The sequence below is a fragment of the Carcharhinus amblyrhynchos genome, chromosome 13 (assembly GCF_965287045.1).
Source record: "Carcharhinus amblyrhynchos chromosome 13, sCarAmb.v2.hapA, whole genome shotgun sequence".
Taxonomy (NCBI): Eukaryota; Metazoa; Chordata; class Chondrichthyes; order Carcharhiniformes; family Carcharhinidae; genus Carcharhinus; species Carcharhinus amblyrhynchos.
Window position 1 is genome coordinate 23,707,051 of NC_137336.1, and position 26,445 is coordinate 23,733,495.

Sequence of the window (26,445 nt, forward strand, 5' to 3'; positions counted from 1 at the left end):
GAATGACTAGTTTGGAGGTGGGGGAGCATAGAGTGGTGTAATTGGGCATAAAATCATAGAATCTATGGCATGGAGACATGCCCTTTGGCCCAAACTGGTACATGCTGACCAAAATGCCCATCTAAGCCTGCATCGGCCCATATCCCTCTAAATTCTGGGGGTTGGTCAGGGGATAATTCCATCTGGTAGGGTATGTGGGGAGTAGCTGGGTTTGGTCTGTAGGGGTGTGGATAGCCTTGTGGTTGGGAGTGCAGTTGGGAGGGGTAAGGCATCCCCTTTGATTAAGGAGCTAATTTTTTTAGTTACTCAGATATTAGACTAGGTTTTAGTCTGTCTACTGTTTCCTGGTTAACTATTCAGGTAAGTCTCCAGCGTACTCCAAGTTTCTGATTCTCTTGGAGCATTCCAAGCTCTGCTCAACTGGATTTAGATCCTGGGCCTTGGGGTATTCCACAAGGAAGGTAATTAATTCTGGAGCAATGTGTGAAATGTGATGGAAGTCTTTTCAACTACATTGTGCATACTTGGAGAGAGACTAAAATTTCATAGATGAATGCCATGATGTCTATATCCATGGAAAGAGTCACTTGCATGGAGTGTTCCACATCCTTTTGTGAGGAGTTTTGATTGCAGTCCCTGTTTTCACTACTTGTGCTCTGAAACTTGTGATGTGTGAGACAGCAAATGAAAAATTCAGCTTCAAGTATCGGCAGTCCCGTTGAACTGATGGATAGCCTGCGTGATTAGTGAGGATGAGAATTCAGTGAAGAAATGATTTTAATTCTACAGTTTTGGTCAGATTCTGCCTATGTTAAGTTATGGCATTGCAATGAAAATTTTGGCTGGGATCCTCCCAAAAAATTCCAAGTTCTCAATGTGCGAGAAAGCGAAAGTAACAGGTTGGTTGTTATGGGGGACTTGCGAAAGTAACAGGGTAGTTGTTATGGGGGACTTTAACTTTACAAATATTGACTGGAAAAGCAATAGTTTGAGTACATTAGAGGGGTCAGTTTTTGTCCAATGTGTGCAGGAAGGTTTCCTGACACAGTATGTAGATAGGCCAACAAGAGGCGAGGCCACATTGGATTTGGTGCTGGGTAATGAACCAGACCAGGTGTTAGACTTGGAGGTAGGTGAGCACTTTGGTGTTAGTGACCACAATTTGGTTACGTTTACCTTAGTGATGGAAAGGGATAGGTATATACCGAAGGGCAGAAGTTATAGCTGGGGGAAAGGAAATTATGAGGCGATTAGGCGAGATTTAGGATACATAGGTTAGAGAAGGAAATTGTAGGGGATGGGAACAATTGAAATATGGAGCTTGTTCAAGGAGCAGCAACTGCAAGTCCTTGATAAATATGTACCTGTCAGGCAGGGAGGAAGTGGTCGAGCAGGGGAACCGTGGTTTACTAAGGAAGTTGAATCTCTTGTGATGAGGAAGAAGGAGACTTATGTAAAGTTGAGACGTGAAGGCTCAGTTAGGGCACTGGAGAGTCACAAGTTAGCCAGGAAGGAACTAAAGAGAGTTGAGAAGAGCCAGAAGAGGACATGAGAAGACTTTGGCAGGTAGGATCAAGGAGAACCCTAAAGCTTTTTATAGGTATGTCAGGAATAAAAGAATGATTCGGGCAAGATTAGGGCCAGCCAGGGACAGTTGTGGGAAGTGTTGTGTGGAGCCTGAAGAGATAGGAAAGGCACTAAATGAATATTTTTCGTCAGTATTCACGCAGGTAAAAGTCAATGTAGTCGAGGAGAATACTGAGGTACAGGCTTTTAGACTAGACAGGATTGAGGTACATAAGGAGGAGGTGTTAGCAATTCTTGAAAGTATGAAAATAGATAAGTCCCCTGGGCCAGATGGGATTTATCCTGAGATTCTCTGGGAGGCTAGGGAGGAGATTGCAGAGCCTTTGGCTGCAGGTATAGTGCCGGAAGACTGGAGGATAGCAAATGTTGAATCCTTGTTCAAGAAGGGGAGAAGAGACCATCCTGGAAATTACAAACCAGTGAGCCTTACTTCTGTTATGATCAAAGTTTTGGAAAGGATTATAAGAGATAGGATTTATAATCATCTAGAGACAAATAATTTGATTCGGGATAGTCAACACGGTTTTGTGAAGGGTAGGTCGTGCCTCACAAACCTTATTGAGTTCTTTGAGAAGGTGACCAAAGAGGCGGATAAGGGTAACGCAGTTGATGTGGTGTATATGGATTTTAGCAAAGCGTTTGATAAGGTTCCCCATGGTAAGCTACTGCAGAAAATATGGATGCATGGGATTGATGGTGATTTAGCAGTTTGGATCAGGAATTGGATAGCTGATAGAAGACAGAGGGTGGTGGTTGATGGGAAACATTCAATCTGGAGTTCAGTTACTAGTGGTGTACTGCAGGGATCTGGTTTGGGACCACTGCTGTTTGTCATTTTTATAAGTGACCTAGGTGAGGGTGTAGAAGGGTGGGTTAGTGAATTTGTGGATGACACTAAAGTCGGAGGAGTTATAGGCAGTGTGGATGGATGTTACAGTTTGCGGAGAGACATAGATAAGCTGCAGAGCTGGGCTGAGAGGTGGCAAATGGAGTTTAATGCGGAAAAGTGTGAGGTGATTCACTTTGGAAGGAGTAACAGGATTATAGAGTATTGGGCTAACGGAAAGACTCCTTGTAGTGTGGATGAACAGAGAGATTTCAGTGTACATGTGCATAGATCCCTGAAAGTTGGCACTCAGGTTAATAAGGTTGTTAAGAAGGCGTACGGTGTGTTAGCTTTTATTGGTAGAGGGATTGAGTTTCAGACCCATGAGATCATGTTGCAGCTGTACAAAACTCTGGTGCGGCCGCACTTGGAGTATTGCGTACAGTTCTGGTCGCTGCATTATAAGAAAGATGTGGAAGCATTGGAAAGGGTGCAGAGGAGATTTATCAGGACGTTGCCTGGTATGGTGGGAAGGTCTTATGAGGAAAGACTGAGGTACTTAAGGTTGTTTTCGTTGGAGAGAAGAAGGTTAAGAGGTGACTTAATTGAGGCATACAAGATGATCAGAGGATTAGATAGGGTGGACAGTGAGAGCCTTTTTCCTCAGATGGTGATGGCTAACATGAGGGACATAGCTTTAAATTGAGAGGTGATAAATATAGGACGAATGTCAGAGGTAGGTTCTTAACTCAGAGGGTAGTAAGGGCATAGAATGCCTTGCCTGCAGCAGGAGTAGATTCGCCAACTTTAAGGGCATTCAAATGGTCATTGGATAGGCATATGGATAACATTGGAATAGTTTAGCTTAGAGGGTCATTAGATCAGTTCCACTGGTCGGCACAACATCGAGGGCCGAAGGGCCTGTACTGGGCTGTAATGTTCTATGTTCTATGTTCTAAAATAAGAATAAATCCCGCCAATTTTTTAACGTACTTACCAAAGCGATTGTCTCACACTTTGTGCATCACAGATTGCCCTAGAGTGATTCTTCTGAAAAGTAGGGGGCGGGGCCTATTTCCACCCGAGAGGTTGTCAGTATAGCACTAAGTGGGACACTGTCCATGTGCCAGTCCGTCAATGCGGAGATCGGCGCATGCACAGTGGCCTTGCCTTTGCCGGCCTCCTCATTGCTGCCCAGCCCGATCATTGACCAGCTCTGCAAACCCTCATCGCTGGCCTTGTGACACCAACCCCCTCACCCACCCCCTGCTTGCTGGCTTCCCAGGCCAGCCTCTATGCCTGACATCCATCCCCTCCCAACCCTTACCCCCACCTTCTGACCAGCCAGCCACGATCTCTCTGAACACCCCCCCTTACTCATGCACCCCTGACAGTTCTGATGTCCCCCACACCCCTTGGCAGTGTCAGTTTATCCCTTTGGAGTAGTGTAGTCCCTTATCTCTGAACTCCCAGGGGGAAGGGGTGGCCTCAATGGCCTCTGTTCCCTCCATCGAAGTTGGATGTCCGTACCCCGTGAGTGGGGAGCTGTCATAAACACCGCCAGACGGAGCCACTTCTGGTTGGGGGAGGAGATCCTAGCGGGCCTGGAAAATTCCATCCTGGGCCCACTAATCATATTGAAATTCAGATTTCAATTTGCTAATCAGCTCACGCTGATTTCCGGCACGGAGTTGATAACAAAAAATCTTAGTTTGGGAGATGCGCAGATGCATTGACATCCAGCGGGAATCCTGCGAAGTGGCTGCTTCTGATGTCTCTCGGCCCACTATGCTATTCGAGCAGTGCAGCAGGCTGGGAAAATTACCCCCTATGTTTTTGTCTTGGACAGTGCTATTCAGCAGATACATCACAAGGCTTATATAATTATATTAAGAGGATGTGTTGCAAAAAGTTTAGATTCTATTTCTGGGATTTTGAAGGTTAAAGAATAATCTAAATGACATTTTTAAAATATAAAGGAATACAAAAATTAGGTGCAGATGAACTATTTCCTCTAGTAACAGAATACAAAATTATAAAATTGGAACAATATCATTTCAGAATGTATTCAAAAAGCGTCTTTCTACACAACATAGTGGAAATCTGAAACTCACTTCCCTAAAAGGCTAAGGATGTTGGGCCAATTAAAATGGTCAAAACTGAGATCAATATATTTCCTTTATGTAAGGATAGAACCATGGTTAGCATTGCTGCCTCATAATGCCAGGGATCCAGGTTCAATTCTGGCCTTGGGTGACAGTCTGTGTGGAGTTTTCATGTTCTCCCCATGTTTGTGTGTGTTTCCTCCCACAGTCCAAACATTTGCAGGTTAGATGGATTGGCCATGTTAAATTGTGCTTTAGTGTCCAAAGATGAATAAGTTAGGTGGATTAGCTGTGGTAAATGCATGGGGTTATAGGGATAAGGTGGAGGGAGGACCTGGGTGGAGTGCTCTTTTGGAAAGTCAGTCTAGAATCAATGGGCGGGATGGCCTCCTTCTGCACTGTTTGGGATTCTGTGGATATCCAAGAAAAGTCAAACAAAAGGAGATAAATTGAGTTGTGGTACTCTAAATTGAATGGCAGAACAGATTGGAATGGCTGAGTTTGCCTATCCATAGCAAAGTCAGACGTATTACTCACAGAGACATGTCTGTTTATTTGCATCCTCAAGACATTTTGATTGGTTTTGTTTCAAAACTATTGTTGTTCTATAATTAAAATTTGGCAAACAATCAACTCAAATCAACAATTCACATGCATGAAATTATCAGTTCATCCTGTTTCCACCTCTCTGTCATATATGTTCAGATGATGTAGCATTCCATATGAACATTTCTGATGCGCCTTCCCTTTTCCTCAACTGAGAATTTGCATCCACTGTGGCTGACAGAGTCCTCCACAATGTCTGATCTATTTCACACATCTCTGTTCTCAACCCTTCCCCTCCCTCCAAGAACTTTTGGGATCTTCACAATGCACCCCTCAGGCCCCTGTATTCAATGGACCCTCCACTATTACTGCTCTCTCCAGTGTGAGGCCACCACCAAGCACATCTTCCATGTTCTCCTCATTCAGCATTCATTAATATAAAATGTTTTAACAACAAAATCAAGACTCTTCACAGGAGTGCAAAAAAGCAATATTTAACAATGAACTCACCACATAAGATATTTTAAGGCAGTTGGTAAGCAACTTGAAAGAAATTAAGGTGCATCTTAAAGGAACCAAGGGAGACAGAAGAGTTCAGAGAGGAAATTCCAGAGCTTCAGACAGCTGAAGGCACAATCACCATTGGTAAACAATTAAATTTGGGGATCTCAAAAGGGCAGAATTAGATGAGTCCGATTTCTTGGATGGTTGTAGGGCTGAAGGACATTAACAAGGATAGGGAGATACCAGGCCATGAAGTGATTGCAAATTCAGGTGAGAATTTTAAAATGTTAATGTTGCTTCAGAGGATGCATTTACCACAGCTAATCCACGTAACTTTTTCATCAGCGAACACAGGAATGACAGGTGAACATGACTTGCTGCAAGTTAAAACATAGGTAGCAGAAGTCCTCAAATTTGTGGAAAGTAGAATGCTGATGGCCAGCCAGTAAGCAGTGCATTGAAATAGGCAAGTCTACAGGTAACAAAGACATGAGATGAACTGATGAAGGAGAATGGTGAAAATGGCAGTCTTCGTAATGGTGCAGAATGTGGTCAGAAGCTCTCCTTGAGCTCAAATAGTATCGAGGTTGCAATCAGTCAGCCTTGGACAGTTGCCAAGGGGACAGATTAACTCAGTTGCTAGGAAGTGGAATTTAGAGTAGCGATTGAAGATAATGGCTTCTGGTTTCCCATGATTTAATTGTAGGAAATTAATCCTGTACTGGATGTTGGATAAGCAAACTGATAATTTAGCAAAAATAGAGAAGCCAAGAGATGTGGTGATGAGATTATGATCCTGTTAGGGAATGGTAGCAGAATTGGGGACCATTGGGATTTCATATCTACAGGCTAAAGTGCACAGGGAAATTAGCTAAGGTTAAAGCTAACAAAATTTCACAATAAACTCCTATTGTATTTATTGACAACTGTTAACGCTGAAGCAAATTGTCCAAAGCACTGTGGCATATTATGGATGATCCCTATAGCAGTAAACAACTTTAAGATTGGTATGTTTGAAATGAAAATTCTTGGGGGAAGCAAGAAGGAAACTTGAGTGCCTAATATATGCAGCTACAAACCATACTGTTAAGTTAATGGTGCTTGTTTTGTTTAATTCATATATAAGAACATAAGAACATAAGAAATAGGAGCAGGAGTAGGCCATCTAGCCCTTCGAGCCTGCCCCGCCATTCAATAAGATCATGGCTGATCTGTTGTGGCTCAGTTCCACTTTCCCGCCCTCTCCCCATAACCCTTAATCCCCTCTCTTATCAAGAGCCCATCAACCCGCTTCTTAAAAATATTTAGCGAGGCAGCCTCCACCACTTCAACGGGCAGAGAATTCCAGAGATTCACCACCCTTTGAGTGAAGAAGTTCCTCCTCAACTCCGTTCTAAACCGCCTCCCCTTTATCTTGAGGCTGTGCCCCCTAGTCCTACTGTCTTTTTTGAGCGGGAAGAGTCTCTCCACCTCTATCCTATCCATCCCATTCATCATCTTATACGTCTCAATGAGATCTCCCCTCATTCTTCTAAACTCTAACGAGTACAAGCCTAGTTTATTCAGCCTCTCCTCATAGCTCAATCCCCTCAACTCCGGTATCAGCCTAGTAAACCTCCTCTGCACTCCCTCCAGGGCCAAAATATCCTTGCGCAGGTACGGCGCCCAAAACTGCACACAGTACTCCAGCTGCGGCCTCACCAATGCCCTATACAGCTGCAGCAAGACCTCCCTACTTTTATATTCAATCCCCCTCGCTATGAAGGCCAGCATCCCATTCGCCTTCCTGACCACCTGCTGCACCTGCAAGCTGGGTTTTTGCGACTCATGCACAAGGACCCCGAGGTCCCTCTGCACCGTCGCCTGCTGCAGTTTTTCGCCACGTAAGTAATAGTCCTTCCTACCATTCTTCCTACCAAAGTGGACCACCTCACACTTGCCAACATTAAATTCCATTTGCCATTTCCTGGCCCATTCGCCCAGCCTATCTAGATCCTTCTGCAGACTCTCCACACCCTCCGCACAATTTGCCTTTCCCCCAATCTTGGTGTCATCAGCAAATTTCGACACCCTGCACTCGGTTCCCTCCTCCAGATCATCTATATAAATGGTAAATAGCTGAGGCCCCAGCACCGACCCCTGGGGCACCCCACTAGTCACCAACCGCCAATCCGAATAGCACCCATTGACCCCCACTCTCTGCCTCCTATTTGACAACCAATCCTCTATCCACGCTAACACCCTACCCCCAACTCCATGACCTTCTGCAATAACCTCTTGTAAAAGTTTGTGTTTTGCTTAAAACAAATGAAATACTGTGACAAAGTTCATTTGGTTAAACAAGGTAGTTGAATTTTTCTTCAAAATATAGTGTTGGGTTTCATTGGTATAAATGTAAAACTGATGCTGTGAGTTCAGATGATATCCCTGAGGGATGTCTCCCAGAAAATCAAATGACAGAACCTTGGGGAACTACCAAAGTTAATGATAACCAAAGTGTGGCAGGAAGGGACAGACTGTACAATCACAAAGTGTACCAGCAAATAAGGTCAGAATAGGGAAAATTGTAAAAATATGGAATTAAAGGCTCCTTATCTGAATGCATGCAACATTCATAATGAGATGGAAGAATTGATAGCACAAATAGAAATAAATGAGTATGATATGATGGCCCTTACAGAAATTTAGATGCAAAGTGACCATGACAGAATATTTGAATATTGAAGGATATTTGACTTTTCTTAAAGACAGGAAACAAGAAAAAGTGGGGTAGCTTTTAAGATACTCATTAAAACTAACTTTTTGACTAAGCTTTTTACATAAGAACATAAGAAATAGGAGCAGGAGTAGGCCATCTAGCCCTTCGAGCCTGCCCCGCCATTCAATAAGATCATGGCTGATCTGTCGTGGCTCAGTTCCACATTCCTGCCCTCTCCCCATAACCCTTAATCCCCTCTCTTATCAAAAACCCATCAACCCGCGTCTTAAAAATATTTAGCGAGGTAGCCTCCACCACTTCAACGGGCAGAGAATTCCAGAGATTCACCACCCTTTGAGTGAAGAAGTTCTTCCTCAACTCCGTTCTAAACCGCCCCCCCTTTATCTTGAGGCTGTGCCCCCTAGTCCTACTGTCCTTTCTGAGCGGGAAGAGTCTCTCCACCTCTATCCTATCCATCCCATTCATCATCTTATATGTCTCAATGAGATCTCCCCTCATTCTTCTAAACTCTAACGAGTACAAGCCTAGTTTATTCAGCCTCTCCTCATAGCTCAACCCCCTCAACTCCGGCATCAGCCTAGTAAACCTCCTCTGCACTCCCTCCAAGGCCAAAATATCCTTGTGTAAGTACGGCAACCAAAACTGCACACAGTACTCCAGTTGCAGCCTCACCAATGCCCTATATAGCTGCAGCAAGACCTCCCTACTTTTATATTCAATCCCCCTCGCTATGAAGGCCAGCATCCCATTAGCCTTCCTGACCGCCTGCTGCACCTGCAAGCTGGGTTTTTGCGACTCATGCACAAGGACCCCGAGGTCCCTCTGCACCGTCGCCTGCTGCAGTTTTTCGCCAAGTAAGTAATAGTCCTTCCTACCATTATTCCTACCAAAGTGGACCACCTCGCACTTGCCAACATTAAATTCCATTTGCCAGTTCCTGGCCCATTCGCCCAGCCTATCTAGATCCTTCTGCAGACTCTCCACACCCTCCGCGCAATTTGCCGTTCCACCAATCTTGGTGTCATCAGCAAATTTCGACACCATACACTCGGTTCCCTCCTCCAGATCATCTATATAAATGGTAAATAGCTGAGGCCCCAGCACCGACCCCTGGGGCACTCCACTAGTCACCAACCGTCAATCCGAATAGCACCCATTGACCCCCACTCTCTGCCTCCTATTTGACAACCAGTCCTCTATCCACGCTAACACCTTACCCCCAACTCCATGTCCCCTAACCTTCTGCAATAACCTCTTGTGAGGTACCTTGTCAAACGCCTTCTGAAAATCAAGAAAGACCACATCCACCGGCTCTCCTCTATCCACCGCCCTAGACACATCCTCATAGAACTCCAGTAAATTTGTCAGACATGACTTCCCCTTAACGAATCCGTGCTGCGTCTGCTCTATCAAGCAATTCCCCTCAAGATGCCTCGCTATTTCCTCCTTGATGACGGATTCTAATACTTTACCTACAACAGACGTTAAACTAACCGGCCTATAATTCCCTGCCTTTTGCCTGGCACCCTACTTAAACAACGGCGTAACATTAGCCGCTTTCCAATCTTCCGGCACTTCCCCGGAATCCAGCGACGTCTGGAAAATAAACACCAAGGCATCCACTATCACCTCCGCCATTTCTTTCAGAACCCTCAGCTGCATTCCATCCGGTCCTGGGGACTTGTCCACAATCAGCCCCCTCCAGTCTGTCGAGCACCGCCTCTCTAGTAACTATAATGTCATTGAGACCCTCCAGTCCTACCACCTTTCCATCTCTAACACCCGGCAAATTATTCACTTCCTCCTCCGTGAAGACCGAAACAAAAAAGTTATTCAAGACCTCAGCCATTTCCCCATCCCCTACCACTAAGTCCCCCATCTCATCCTCTAAGGGTCCAATGTTCACCCTAGCCAGCCTCTTCCTTTTTATATATTTATAAAAACTCTTGCTATTTATAAAAACTCTTGCTATTTTTACTAGCTGTCCTTATGCCATTTGGTGTTGCATTTTGTGAAGTCCTTTGTATGTTGTTAGAGTAGAGAAAGTAGAAATTGAAATTTAATAGACTGCCAGGAAAAAGGTGCTTTAATATTTCTTGATTTTATAATATCACTGTCATAATTTATATACTGGAAAACAAGCTTGTGTTGGTATTGACTGGTTTAAAGGGATTAGAGACAGAAAACCAACAAATGACTAACATCAAATAGAAAGGTGTAAAGGCAAGAAATTTAGTATGTTGATGAATTGAGAATGCCAGGATAACTTACAAATTAATTTATAAAAGACAAAGAAAAAGATGGTTTGAATAAAAGCAAAATACTGCGGATGCTGGAATTGAAACAAAAACAGAAAATGCTGGAAAATCTCAACAGTTCTGATAGCATCTGTGGGGAGAGAGAACAGAGCCAATGATTCGAGTCAGGATGACCTTTTGCCAGAGCTCTGATGGAGAGTCAGTGCAGACTCGATGGGTCAAATTGCCTCCTTCTACACTGTAGGGATTCTATTGTATAAAAAATCTTCATAAAGAATTCCAGGGACATGATTTTAACTTGTGACATGGCTTGAAGTCATAGAATCATTTATGACACAACAGTATGCCATTTGGCCCATCAAGTCTATGCCGGCTCACCACAGAGTAATCCAGTTAATTCCAATCCCCTCAACCCCCATTGCTCTACATCCAAGTGCCCATCCAATTTCCTTGTGAAATCACTGATTGCTTCTGCTTCCATCATCATCATTTGCTGCATAAAAAAACCCATCTCATTCCCTATGCACATCTTGCCCAAAAACTCAAAAGATTGTATCCCCGAATCCCTTATGTTTTGATTTGTCTACATGATCCAAATCTGTCATAATCTTGTACACTTCTAATAAATCGCCCCTCAACTTCCTTTTCTCCAAGGAAAACAACTTCACTTTTTCCAACTTTATAAGGATTTGCCCATTATCGTTGAAAATATGATTTTTCAACTTTTAACTGACTGGCAGTTTTGCATTTTGAATTGAGGTAGAGCAAGGCGGAGGTGCGAACCAAACAAATCATTCCCAGGGGAGTGTGAAGAGAGGGCTATTTTCTATTGTCTTAGAGATTTCCTATAATGAAAACCTCAACAGTTTAAGGACGAGACATTAAAAATGCATTGCGCCGGATGTTGAAACAATAAGCAGAACTTTCTACTCAAATGACTAAGTGCAGTGATGGGTAGGAAATACAGCACAACTATCAGAGCTGGTGGAGTGGGTCGTTGCATCAGATTATCCACTCATCAGCTCATTGTATATGCAAAATGAGTAACTTGTCATATCTCGGGGCAGGATGGGATTCGTTCACCCTGCCATTACTTCATTGGGTCAAAGTTCTGCGTACTATGCTTAAAGAGTACCGTCACACGCATTCACTTTATGCAATGCAGAACAATGCAGAGTGATAGCTCCCTGAAGAGACAAACGCTCAGCACTGCACTTTAGAAACAATATGCTTGGAGAGATTGCCCCAGGCAGTCAAGGACTAGCAGGGGCCCTCTAGCACCGTGATGGGAGCCGGAGGTCCACCAACCTCGTTGCAGAGGCTTGATAGGGAGCCATTGATGATTTACGTGCCTGTGAAACTCAGAAAAGAATCTCTCTCTAGAGATGAAAAAGGTTGAACGATTTTGTTTGCTCTGCCTGGATAAGTCAAATTTCCCCTCACCCTCCACTCATACTCATAAGGCCACCAGGCATTTGCAGGTTCATAATCCACAGGGATCTCACACATACTAGCACAAAGAACATCATCACTGATTCTATCACACACACTAATATTTTCATCTCTTGTGACGTATTGTAGAAGTCATGGCTTCAGCCCTTATATAGGCCCACTCAGTGCACGCAGGAATGCTTGTCATCTGCTTTTCATCCATCCTGTTCACTGTCTATCCATCTGCCTTTACACAGGGCAAGATTGCCGACAACAAGATGGAGAGATCCTAGACAGAAGTGGACAATTGAGTCACTCATACCCTTATAGGAACAGGCAGCAGGGCTGGCTGGCAAGGACATGAGCAAAAGAGCGATCAATGTTTCCTAACAAGCCAGTGAGCACCGCCGAGACCGAATGCAATTCAATATAGGTGGCTCGCCAGCTACTCACTCATCATCTCTTCTCTCTGTTGCAGCCACCAGCAAGAAAAGGCAGAGGCAAAGTCAAACAGCACTTCAGCCGAGGATCTTGAGGAAGCATCCAAAGAAGACCCCTCACTTTGTTCACCTGCACCCTCCATCCACACAGAGACACACACTCGAGGGTGACTTAGTTCTAGAGCAGGCTTGGGGGTCATCATCTAGTGAGCACAACACAAAAACAGTTCTGCAACAGGTCAAGGTCACCAACACTCAAAAGGACTTCTAAAGGCCAGGGTCCCACAGAGCCCGAGTCCGATGACAAGCCTCTGACATTGGCCTCTCAGAGTGATATTTGAACTCTAAAGATTGGCAAAGGTACAGCAGGTAAGTTTGTCAGAGGTCATCACCATTTTAGAACAGAGGATGGAGGAGCCCATTCACATTTTCTCTGATGTTGTGGCATCAACATGCCCATGCATCGAGGTTACTATTAGAAAGTTGATGACAACCATGGAGACCCTGGGCCAGCAGTTTTGTTGGATATGTGCTCGGACCTGCACACCATTGCACTAGTCATCATGGCTATGTGAAAGGGGGATACAGCACCTCAATCTCTCACCAAGAGACCCTTTTCAAGGAATCAGAGAGGGTCCTTCAGACATCTGTAGGGAGGAGGAGCATTAGCTAGACATCCCAGAACAATCCACATTGGACTCCAAGTCTGACCAGCTGCTCCAAATTCTATTTGTCTGTGACCCCAACAATTCTAGTTGCACAGGTTGAGGAGGATGCACCTACCCTCACATAAGGAAATCCAAGCCGGTCGGGACCTCCCAGGCCTCAGGGCTACCGGGGAAGCCTGCCACAAAGTCATCTCGAACAACAAGACATAGCAGTCAACAGGCTGCCTCTGTTTCTGCTGTGGATGTTGAGATATAGAATAGGATAAGGAAACTTAAGAAATACTGAGAGTTCAATGAATATATTTTACATGTCTGTAAATATATTTTGTTTATTTGAAAGTCTCGCCAAATGAATGACTCTTCTATTTGATGCAATGCCCTGAGGTCATTCGAGTGTCACTTATTTCCTCTTGTGTCCCTCAGCTCAATGGTATTTCCTCCACTTTTAGTTTAGTAAGTCTCCTTAATGTCCACAGAAGTAACATGAAAATCCAGTTGCAGTATCAACATGTGGTTGGACAATTCATATTAATGGCTAAATATTGTCCCTACAATAGTTCCCCCTCTACACCAGTGTGATGCAGAGCTATAGACCTAGCTAGCACTTGATGACTCTGATAAAATATCTGCATGATGGCTACAACTATGAAATGTTACAGCTGTGTGCCCAGCTTCATGATGCCAGCCTATTACATGTGAGGATGCTGGTTTGCACCTAAAGGTCTTGCTCACATAGCTTGAAAAAATCCTTGTGCTCACTCTCAGTAAGAGGGCAATCAACATGATTACCTGATAGTGACAGGGCCATCAGCAAGAGTGCATCTTCTGCCCTGGAAGCCTCGGCCAAAACCGGTATTCGAGGTCACCATCACAGATGTCAGATCAGCCTCCTTGAAAATCAACCCACAGAAAGCAACTGGTCCAGATGGGAAACCCAGAAGAGCATTCAGGTTTTCCATGGACCAGCTGGCAGACATCTTTAACATCTCCCTACACTGATCTGAGGTCCCTACATGCTTCAAGAAGACAACCGTCATTCTTGCACCAAAGAAAGGCCATGCAGCATGTCTTAATGACTGTCAGCCAGTGGCTCTGAAATTCATCATTGTGAGGTGCTTTGAAATGTTAGTCATGGCAACGATTAATTGCGGCCCACCAGATTACTTGGATCCACTATGATTCACATATCACCACAACAGATCCACAGCAGACACCGTCTCCCTGGCTGTACACTCAACCCTGGAACACCTGGATAATAAAGACACTTACGTAAGACGCCTATTTATTGACAACAGCTCAGCCTTCAATACTATTATTTCTCCAAAATTCATCTCCAAACTCTGTGGCCTAGAGCTCGGTTCCTCCCTCTGCAAATGGATCCTAGATTTCCTATCCACAGACTGCAATCAGTAGGGATAGGCAACAACACCTCCTCCACGATTATCCTCAACACAGATGCACTCTGTTCTTAACCCCTTATTGTGTTTCTTATACAACTATGACCCTGTGACCAAATACCCCTCCAACTCAATTTTCAAGTTTGCTGATGACACCACTGTTGGATCTCAAAAATGATAAAACAGAGAAAATGATAGAGAATCTGTTGAACTGATGCAATGACAATAATTTCTCCCTCAATGTCAGTAAAATGAAGGAGATAGTCATCAATTTCAGAAAGAGTAGTGGAGAACATGCGCCTGTCTGCATTAATGGGAATGAAGTGGAAATGGTAGAAAGCTTCAAGTTTCTAGGTGTTCAGACCACCAACAATCTGTCTTGGTCCCACCACGCTGATGCTATAATTAAGAAAACTCACCAATGCTTTTACTTTCTCAGGAAGTTAAGGAAATTCAGCATGTCCATTACTACTCTAACCAATTTTTACAGATGCACCATAGAAAGCATTCATTCTCTCTGGATGTATCACAGCTTGATATAGCTCCTCTTCTGACCAAGCCCGTAAGAAACCACAAAGGGTTGTGAATGTAATCCAGTCCATTATGCACACCAGCCTCCCACCCATTCACTCTACCTTGGAAAAGCAGCCAGCATAATGAAAGATCCCATGTATCCTGGGCATAATCGCTTCCCATCGGGAAATAAATACAAAAGTCGGAGGTCATATACCAACTAACTCAAGAACAGCTTCTTCCCTGTTGCTAACAGACTTTTGAATGGACTTACCTTATATTAATTTGGTCTTTCTCTACATTCTAACTATGACTAACACTACACTCTGCACCCTCTCCTTTCCTTCTCCCCTATGTACTCAATGAATGGTATGCTTTGTCGTGAGTGCGCAAGAAACAACATTTTTCACTGTATACCAATACATGTGACAATAATAATCGAAACATTGTCTTAGGTTTCATCATATTTATCTTAATCTGCTAGAATGAAAAATTGGAGGCCTTTCATGGGATGAGGTCAAAGCTCCAGTACACCTGACGTGTGCTGTTTATCATCAACAAAATTACTGACTGATGCTTAAAGACAGTGTCAAGATTGACAGGGCCACCTCACAAGCTCCAGATAAAGACTGGGTCATTAATGCTTATCAATGATCAGACAAAGGTGACAGATCACAGCATCCTAAAAACACAATTTTATGCTGGGGACTCAGCCTGAGAATGAGGCCAGAACACTCTTTGTGCATGAGAGGTAACCTTTGAAGAAATGTTGTAGTCTGGATTTAAATCAGTCCTGCAGTCAAAGGAGAGCAAGTGATTGTTGGCTGTCCTCCTTGATGCACCTTGCAATGCTCCAGGCATACTTCCATGAGTACACTGATGTTTGCAGTGCTGCTCCTGTCTCTTGAAAGTTGCCATTGGCATTAAAATGCTGGTGAAATGATTGTAAGGGCATCACCATGTTTACTCGCCAATGAATGCTGGTGAAGCTTTTATTCCAGGTGCATTTGCTTTTTTTATAAGTCTCCCATGTCGGACCTTGTCATACATGGGAGGCTTATAAAGAACGCAAATGCACTTGGGATCTTTCACATGTGGGATCTTGTGAAAGGCTTTGCTGAAATCCATATAAACTACATCAACTGATTTTATACAGCTGGTCACCTCAAAAAAATTCAGTCAAATTTGTTAGGCATGGTCTCCCACTGACAAAACCATGCTGATTATCTTTGATCAAACCATGCCTCTCCACGTGGAGATAGATTTTCTCCTTTAGAATTTTCTCCAATGGTTTTCCTATCACTGATTAAAGACTCACTGATCTGTAGTTCCCTACTTTATCTTTACAACCCTTCACAAATAGCGAAAGCACATTAGCTGTTCTCCAGCCCTCTGGCACCTCTTCCATGGCCAGAGAGGAATTAAACATTTGGGTCAGCGTGTCTGCGATCTCCTCCCTTCCCTGGGACACAATTCATCTAGACCTGAAGATTTGTCCTCTTTTAAGCCTGCCAACACCTCCCATACCTTGTCATTCCTGATGCCAATTTGCTTGTGAATATGCCAGCGTTGGACTGGGGTAAACACAGTAAAAAGTCTGACAACACCAGGTTTAAGTCCAACCAATTTATTTGATAGTAAACTCACAAGCTTTCGGGGTTTGTCCCTTCGTCAGGTGAATGGAGAGTTCTGGCCTCAGACAGAGCATATAAAGCACAGACAGTTTACACATTACTGATTAGAATGCAAATCTTTACACCTAACCTGCTGTTCAAGTCCTAAAGTGGCCGACAATGTGAGTGGAAGGAGCACTGATCACAGGTTAAAGAGATGTGTATTGTCTCCAGACAGTACAGTGAGTGAGGTTTTGCAAACCCAGGCAAGTCACGGGGGTTACAGATAGTGCGACATGGATCTTGGGTTCATGTCGCACTATCTGTAACCCCCGTAACTTGCCTGGGTTTGCAAAACCTCACTTACTGTACTGTCTGGAGACAATGCACATCTCTTTAACCTGTGATCAGTGCTCCTTCCACTCACATTGTCGGCCACTTTAGGACTTGAACAGCAGGTTAGGTGTAAAGATTTGCATTCTAATCAGTAATGTGTAAACTGTCTGTGCTTTATATGCTCTGTCTGAGGCCAGAACTCTCCATTCACCTGACGAAGGGACAAACCCCGAAAGCTTGTGAGTTTACTATCAAATAAATTGGTTGGACTTAAACCTGGTGTTGTCAGACTTTTTACTGTGTCAAATTGCTTAACAGCCTTGCAGTCTCTCTCGCTGAGTTCCATACCTTCATCCTCATTCTCTTGGGTGAAGACTGTTGTGAAGTATTCGTTCAACATTTGATGTGCGCTGCACCCACAGCTTGCCCCCTTGTTCCTAATGCAAAATTCGGTGAATGTAACTAAAACCCCTGTTGTGACCAACCAGTCACCCCCTTCTTATCTGGTTGTAACTGTAATGACTCAGGAAGTCTCACTGGAAAGGAACATTATTCATTACCAGGTGCAAAGTAAAACCACTAGTTTGGTATACATACATTTGTCCCTGCCTGGGGACTGTTCAGCAGGCTTAGTCCTAAGCCTGCCTTATAAAAGGCTCATGCAATGAGTTGCAGCTAGGCAGACCAGTGCCTGTTATCAGTGGAACTCATACTCAGTGAGTACTGCAGGGAGATCAATCAGTAATTTCTCTACGGACCTCATTGAGGTTATCACAGTCCAAGGACTCCCCCTTGCTCCCATGATGACGGGGCCTTCTCCATCGCTTTGCCCATGGCCCTATCTCCATCAGTTGTAGGATCTGGTTGGCAGCACGTAAAGAATAGGTGAACACCTCTTCCGTGAGGAGTGTTGAAGAGACACCTCAAAGGGTTCATCCTCGGTGATGACTTCTGACTGGGTGTCCATTGTCTCTGTCTGCATGTCCGAGCCAGAATCTTCATTGTCCAGATGACTGGCTGTTGAGTTTTTAAGAGGGCAGAGTTTCCCATGCATAGGTGGCTGGGAAGGACACCAATGTTGGCAGTTCGGTAGAAACAGTTGCCTCTGCAGGGGGTTTGCTGTGATGGAGGTAATCGACATGTTCCTTTAAGGCCTCCTCCTTGGTTTTTAACCTTATAAGACACTGGTCCTGTTTTCTTGAGAATAACTCCCAGAATCCACAGGTAGCCTTTGCTAAAGTTCCTTATGTGGATTATATATCCTGGTTTGAAGTCTCCATTATGTCCCTGAACATCATGATCCCTCTTCTGAATTTCTTGTTTTAACTTGATGTTGCCAGCCAAATTTGGGAAAGCCAGGCTAAACCTCGGCCGAATTTAATTAAAAGTCTAATAATGACCATGAAACTATTTTGGCTGTCGTAAAAACCCATCTGGTTCATTAATGTTCTTTAGGGGAAGGAAATTTGTCATCCTTACCTGGCCTGACCTATATGTGACTCCAGATCCACAGCAATGTGGTTATCTCTTAAATGCTCTTAGATAGGCAAAGATAGGCAATAAATGCTAGCCCAGCAGAGACACCCACATTCCATGAATGAATAAAAAATATTCCATATGCTTTGCTCACAATAGATCCTGCTGCCTTCAAATATCAATGCACTCAAGTCCCCTCTGTTTCTGCACACCGTTTAGAATTCTTCCCGTCCCTTCTTCCAAAATGCTTTACCTAACATTTCTCAACTGTATTCCATCTGCTATTCTTCTAGTCTTTCTATGTCATTGTACAAGTGATCCATATCATCCTGCCAGTCCTCCAAGATCGGTATAATCGGGAAATGTTTTAAATCCTACTCTGTAACATCCAGGTCATTTATTTGTAACAAAAAGCTGTGTTCCTAGCACTGACCCTTGAGGAACACCACTGCCTACCATCTCCTTCAGTCTGAAAAGTATTTGCAATATACACACTGGAATACTTCACTTTTTGCCCTGACACTAAGCCCTGCTACAGCATTGCAGCTCTGAACAAACTAAATGCCAACTTTTTTTTGTGCAGCACCACCGGTTTACTGCTGCCTGGAAAATCTGGGCCATTCTCCATTTATAGCTCAGTGTCAGATTTTGCTTTATAATGTTCCTGTAAAGCACCTTGGTTTTGTTATGTTAAAGGCATTTTATAAATACAAGTTGTTCTAGTTAAATGGGACAACAATTTTCATAGTGATTTCTTCACGCTGCCTCCTAAGTAAATGTCTGAAGGATTTCATGCCCTTGGTGAAAAGTGGTATCTTCTCTCCAGTGCCTATTCTAAGGCCTCTAATGCTTGGGCCACACTCGTGCTCTTCTTCAAACATATCTCTGAAGTCGGAATGTACTCCTTCTGTAGGAGGTTCAGGCTGCATTAAAGCAGCTTTCTGAAACCTAGGTATTTTCTCATTCCTGATAGGTGGGCAACCAGGGACTAGCTTGATTGTACTCGCTGCACACACCATAATACACAAAAATCACTGTAATTAGCATGCAGTGCAGGTCGCACGTGCAGCCTGCATTATACAACTGGGACTGGTAGTGCATGCCCCATGTACCAGTCACTGGGTGTGATTGGAGTTCTAGGTATTATTTTTGTCAGAATGTTTCAACTGTAGGTTTGTGTAAATTGAATGTATGTTTTGATGCTGTTTAATTTCTACCTATTGACACTGAGAATAGAGGATTGAAGGGTTCGGAATGATTAGGAGAAGGTTTTGACATGTACCCTATCGCACTTCAATTTGCTGACAACTGCTTACTCATCATGAAATCTGAATTGTATTAAGCCAGTACAGGCTGTATCTGTGATGCCTTTACAGTATCATAGAATCTTATAATGATACAGTAGAGAAGAGGCCCTTTGGCTCATCAGGTCTGCACGACATGCAAGGAACACCTGAACACCTACCTCATCCCACCAACCAACACTTGGCCCATAGCCTTGAATGTTAAGACGTGCCACTGCTCATCCAGATATTTCTAAAAGGATGTGAGGCAACCTGCCTCCACCACTCACCCATTCAACACATTCCATTTTTGGGGGGGGAAATCGCCCCCTACATTTTCAGCAGGCCTCAATCCAACCTCTTTTTTAGAATGCTGTCGATGTTCTACTGATCTAACTTCCTCCCATTTTCCTTGACTTACAGTTTGCATTTTTTGGTAAGGGTAAAACATATGGATGATTATACCACTAACTAATATAATGTTTTTGGTGTTTAGACGAACAAGACCTTGGTCTTAAGTAGCAGCTTTGCCTTATTTTCATTAAGTCGACCTAAAAAATGAGATTAATCTTAATGTTTGCAAACTTCTTTTGTATTTTGTTTTTTTTTTATTGATTTTGCAGCATTTTTGTGAGCTTTTGATTTCTAATATTTTATGGATTCTAGTTTAGAACCAAAATACAGTGGTGTGGAGGCTTGGAGAGCAGATTTGATGGGGGAATCATCCTGGGGACACACTGGCAGCCACTTCATGTAACATATGTGCATATCCTGGAAGAATGTTGGTCAGCTGCAAATGGTGCAAAGTGCAGAGAAAGCAAGAAAGAAGAAACTAACTTGGAGATAAAGAATTGAACCATTCCAGTAGGATAATGGGTTGATTTTTCATAAATTTAAACAGATACTTAAATCATCATGATTGCCTCACCTTAGAAATATTGTATTATTAAATGAGCCCATTTGTATTCCTTTCTTTTCATCTTTGAGAGTTCTCAACATCGCCTCTATGAAAATGTAATCATTCTTCTACTTGAAGAAATCTCGCATCAATTTTGATGTGCAGTAATTTCCAGCTAAAGAGTGCTATGATGAAGCTACTATGTATTAAAACTATGGGCAGTTTTATTATCAGTGTTGTCAACCATCTTCAACTTCTTAGCTTTCTCATGTTGTCCACAATAAAAGAAAGAAAATCTCTTGTAAATCAAGAGAGAAAGAATTACAGAAAAGAAAGACAGAGAGAAGATTTAAGAGAGAGGGACAAGGAAAATGACCTACAAATTGCATTGCGGCAACTCAACGTGGCTCCGAGACACCACCTTCAAAACCTACGACTGCTACCAACTAGAAGGACAAGGGCAGCAGCTGCATAGAAACAGCACCACCTGGAAATTCCCCTCCAAGCCACGCACCTTCTTGATTTGGGAACATTTCACCATTCCTTCACTGTCGCTGGGTCAAAATCTTGAAACCTCCCTTCCTAATAGCACTTTGGATGCACCTTCACCATATGGACTGCAGCAGTTCAAGAAGGCAGCTCACCACCACCTTCTCCAGGGCAATTAGGAATAGGCAATAAATGTTGGATGGGACAGTGATGCCCACATCCCATGAATACATTTTTAAAAATTTGGTTGTCCCTTCAGCCTATGTAACAGATGCAGTTATTTGTTCTTAACATGTTTTTTGGCATGAGTAAGCCCTTCAGGTCCATGGGTCTCAATTGAAAATCTCTTAGGATTTGTTATCAGCTCTGATTGTTAGAAAACATTTTGTGCTAAAAATTCTTAGAGTGACATGAAGAACTGTGAATGCTGAGTACTTATTTTCCCATTTAGTGTAGCACGATGGCACAGTGGGTAGCACTGCTGCCTCACAGTGCTAGGGACCCAGGTTTGATTCTGGCCTTGGGTGACTGTCTGTGTAGAGTATGCACACTTTCCCTGTGTCTCCATGGGTTTCTTCCAGGTGCTCTTGTTTCCTCACCAGTGATACTCAACTGTGTGCTGCGAGAAGCGTGCAAGTGTGCCATTGCCACTGGCACTGCTGCGCACATACCCTAACATCGAGCCGCCCAAGAAGTTCCATCCATCGCTTCAGGCTCCCTTCAACCAGGGACGCAGTCATGCTGGTTACTTCTTCCCATTCAGGGAGACATCACAGAAACTGGCTGCTGTTTAAAAACAACTGAAATATTGTTTTCATAAATTAGCTTGAATTTACTACTTTTCAAATGTTGTAGACAGACGCATTGCCTCTCTCCCTCTCTCTCAATGTCTCTCGATGAGTGGCATTCACTTTGTGAGGAGTCTTTGAGTGAAAGAGGAGATCATGTTGGGAAGGGAATCTGCTGATGGCTGAGCCAGTTTCTCTAGCTCAGAGGAATGTCCACGTCTGGATTTCGTCTGAGAGCTGGCCAGTCTGAGGCCACCCCTCCAGCTAACAGTAACGCTTTGTAATCTAAATACTGAATGGGCAAGCGGTCTGGTGCCCGAGGACTTTGCAAGTTGCGCCCAGCCCAGCCAGCAGGGAACAGCCGACCTAGATCAGCCTGAGATAGGTAGAGATGATAATGCCATTGCCTTCCAGTTCAGTTGCACCTCTAATTTCTTTTTAAATCAATTTTAATCTCTAAATTGTTGCTTCCTCCCCTTTTTTTCCTGTCAGTCAGGTACTGTGCTTCCCCCTGCCCCCGGTACTCCCCACCCCTTTCCCGCATGCCCCCCCATAGTCACTGCAATTTTTTAAAAAATGAGTTCATTCAAGTCAATCATCATTGACAGTATTTCTCCTGTGGCCTTGCCTCTACAATTTTTTTTTAAATTATAGTGTCAGAGTATTTTGTAAAAGGGGTATTGGAAAGAAAATGTGCAGTTGTTTTGTTTAGGTGCCAGGGCTAATGGATTGACAGCTTGTACCTTGTGAGAGGTTACAAGCAGTGGTTAAGCGAGCCTAGGAAGATGGACTTGTCATTGACGGAAATCTCAGGCTTCTGTTTTGACATTTTTCACTTATCTTGAAATGGAAACTGTGCACACACGTGCTCATCCTGCCTCCTGCAAGGAGCTCTCTTTCTAGCTCCAACAGCAGATCAGCTTGCCCTGCCTGCTCAGAAAGTTGAAGTCTCTCTGATCTAACCCCACACCCCTCCCCAATCTGGCTGCATCCTAAGGCATCTGCTCTGCTTTGTTGCTATTGGAAACTCTTCCACATTCATCCGTTTCCTCCCCATATTAAACATCTGGTTAGCTGGACATTTTTGTTCTCACACCATTGTCAGAGATCGATAGTAAATGTAAGTAAATGTGATGTTTATCATTCAGCTGAAAAAAAAGTGGGTGTGCTGTGGTATTGTTTGTCTCATTGAAGTATCACTGAAAAGGTCAGGAACCACTGCCTTTAGCCATCTTTCCTAAGCTTCTCAGTACTCCAGGTGTGGTTGAATCAGAGCTGTTTATAACTGACACCTTCTAACGTCTTGTATTTTAGCTCTAAAGACCAGCATTCCTTTTGTCTTTTTGATTATTTTCTGTCCTTCCTCATGACATTTTAATGACCTCTGCATCTGTACTCTCAAAAGTCTTTTTGGACTTCCACTGTTACTAACTTTTCACCATTGAAAAAATGCCTTACTCTATACATGTTGTGGGACCAAAGTGGATGACCTCACATTTCCCTACATTAAAATATATATGGAATTTAACACAAGAGTGAGATGATGCATTTTAATAGCAGTTTTTAAAGTATGAAGGGCTGGGGGTGGGTGGGTGGGTGGTGGCGGTGGTGGTTGGGTGGTGGGGGGGGTGCATGAGGGAGGTGGTTTGAATACATCTTTGAAGGTGGAAGGCCTATTGAGAGTAGTTAATATAGCGCATGGAAGCTAAGTAGTGGTATTGAATACAAACATAGAAACACATAAAAGAGGCAGTGGCAGCATGAATTGGCGAAGTGACAAGAAACAAAAAGTCGTTGTGAATGGTGTTTTTAGACTGATATGCAGTCGGGTGGCCCAGAAGCCTGTGTGAAGATGACAGTTTTGTTTTAATCTATGTTAATGACCTAGACTTTGTGAACAGATCTCAATTTGAAAATTTGCAGATGACAAGTACTTGGAAGTAATACAAACAGCAAGGGGGACAGTGAATGGACTTCAAGAGGACATAGACTGGTGGAGGGGGTAGCAGGTGAAAGTTAATGTGGAGGAGGGTGAAGTATTTATAGGAAAAATGAAAACAAGTACGTGAAATAAAGAAAGGATGTGCATAACTTGGGAGTATATGTGTACAAATCATTGAAAGTGGCAGGACTTGTTGAGAGAGCAGTTAATAAGGCAATGGGATCCTGGGCTTAAAATACTGACAGTACGAAAGCAAGGAGGTTATGATGAATATTTATAAAACACTGGTTCTTCCTCAACAAGAATATTGTGACCAATTCTGAGCACCACACTTGAAGGATGTGAAGGCATTGGAGAGGGTGCAGAAAAGATTTACAAGACAGGTTCCAGGGTTAAGAGACTTCAATTACATGAATAGATTGGAGAAGCAGGGACCGTAACCCTTTGTGAACAGACATTTCAGATGAGATTTGATACAGGTTTTCATAATTATGGGATGTCTGGACTGAACTGTCAGAAACTTTTCTTCTTGGAGGAAGGATCGAGAACCCATTTAAGATGAATGGAAAAAGTATTAAAAGTGGTGATGAGGTGGCATTTTTCATTCAGCAAGTGGTTAGAATCTGAAATACATATGTGGGGGTCTGCGGAAGGCTTTCAAAATGAAATTGGATAATTATCTAAATAGAAAAAGAGTTAAGACTTGGGTAAAAGGGGGAATGGGACTAACTGAGTCAGTGGACAGCTGATTCAGACACGGTAAGCTGATTGGCTTCCTTTTGTACTGAAGTCATTCTATGTTTCCATGAATACTAAAATTAGTTACTGCAACAACTGATGCTTTCAGAGGACAGGGTGGGAAATTGGAGTTGAGGTTGAAGAACAGCTATTGCTTTATTAAATGGCAGACAACTTAATGGACTGTATTGCATACTAGTTCTCCTATTCCTTACATTTTTGTGTTCTAGCATTGTTGTTTGGCCAGTTCATTTGGGTATCCTTTGGAAATGGCATCTAGTTATCCAAATATCAGAAATGGTATGCAAGACAGCAACATGTAATAATTACAATTCTGCCAGCTGCCATGGTGGGATTCAAACCGTGTTGCAAAGCATTAGACCGGATCTCCGGAGTATTAGTCCAGTGACATTACCACAATGTCGCCGTCTTCCCCCTATTGAATAGAATCAAGCACAAATGCTTATTTTATGTACAAGTCCACCCTTTAATGATGAAGAATTATTCTTACATGTTTTGAATGTAAAATGGAAAACTAACTGCTGATACTACTTTTATCATGTAACATTGAATATTTTTGCAATGTTTATATTTTAGTCAGAAACATTTAGTGGTATTTTAACATTTGTAGATCACATTGATACTACTTGATGTTTTAAAAAAATAGATGTTGGCATCCTTGGTACTTTTAATTCAAACATAATTTCCTATATTTTACTTTTTCAGGATTACACTTTGACGATGTACTTTCAACAGGCTTGGCGGGACAAACGACTAAGCTATTCAGAAATACCTTTGAATCTCACATTGGATAACAGAGTGGCTGACCAGCTTTGGGTTCCTGACACATATTTTCTTAATGATAAAAAGTCTTTTGTGCATGGAGTCACTGTAAAGAATCGAATGATACGTTTGCACCCAGATGGTACAGTTTTATATGGTCTCAGGTTAGTACCAGTTTTCCGTTTTATAAAGCAAAGTAGCATTAAAGTCTAATTTGATTTTTCAAATCTTGTTGTGTAGACCTGAATGGTCTTCTGCATATATGCCTGACATCTGTAAACATAAAACTTTCATAGCTTATAACAAAAACTACAGTGAGGAACTGAACTTTATCCCAATTAGCAGTTAATGAATGAAACCTACATTATCTATACTCAAGTTGGAATTCATTTCTGCATTCCAACATCTGCTAAGTCTTCAGAAGTGAAGGAATTATTTGAAACTATTTTTGAACTTTACACTGCCTAATATTTTTCATGGAGTTCTTTGTAAAATAACATCAATGTATCCAAGTAATTTCTAGCTCTGATAACCTCAAATTCCAAGTGGATGTTTTGTTCCAGAAAAATAATGTTTCATCCAGGAACCTGAGGCCAGAATTCACATACTAATGTGATATAATTTTTTAAGACTTTTTTATGGGGTGTAGGCTTTGGCTAACATTTGCTCCCCATCTGAATTGCCCGAGATAAGGTGGAGGTGAGCCATTGTCTTGAACCGCTGCAGTTTATCTGGTGCAGGTACTCTGTTAGTGCTGTTAGAAAGGGAGGTTTGATCCGATTGGCAGCAAAGGAACGGCAGTATATTCCAAGTCAGAATAGTGTGTGACTTGGAGGTGGACTTGCAAGTGTTAGTGTTCACAAGTTTGCTCCCATGTCCTTCTAGGTGATAAAGGTCATGGATTTGAAAGGTGCGTTGAAGGAGGCTTAGTGAATTGTTGAGCATTTTGTATTTGACACACACTGCTGCCACAGTGCACCACTATTGGAGGGAGTGAATGTTTAAGGTGATGTAAGATGCACTGATCAAGCAGATTGCTTTGTTCTGGATGGTGTATAGTTTCTTCAGTGTTGTTAGAGCTACAATCACTGAGGAAAACGGAGAA

The 26,445-nt window shown here is 43.0% G+C and overlaps 1 protein-coding gene across 2 annotated transcripts in view; it reads left to right on the forward strand.

Annotated features, from left to right (window-relative positions):
- The window catches only part of LOC145351770 (gamma-aminobutyric acid receptor subunit beta-2), a 244,747-nt gene that overhangs the window by 123,862 nt on the left and 94,440 nt on the right, over window positions 1-26,445 (forward strand). For both annotated transcript variants that reach the window (XM_080201394.1, XM_080201395.1), the window contains exon 4: window positions 25,284-25,504. In XM_080201394.1, the coding sequence (XP_080057520.1) occupies window positions 25,284-25,504 (221 nt within the window). The remainder of the gene's footprint in view (window positions 1-25,283; window positions 25,505-26,445) is intronic.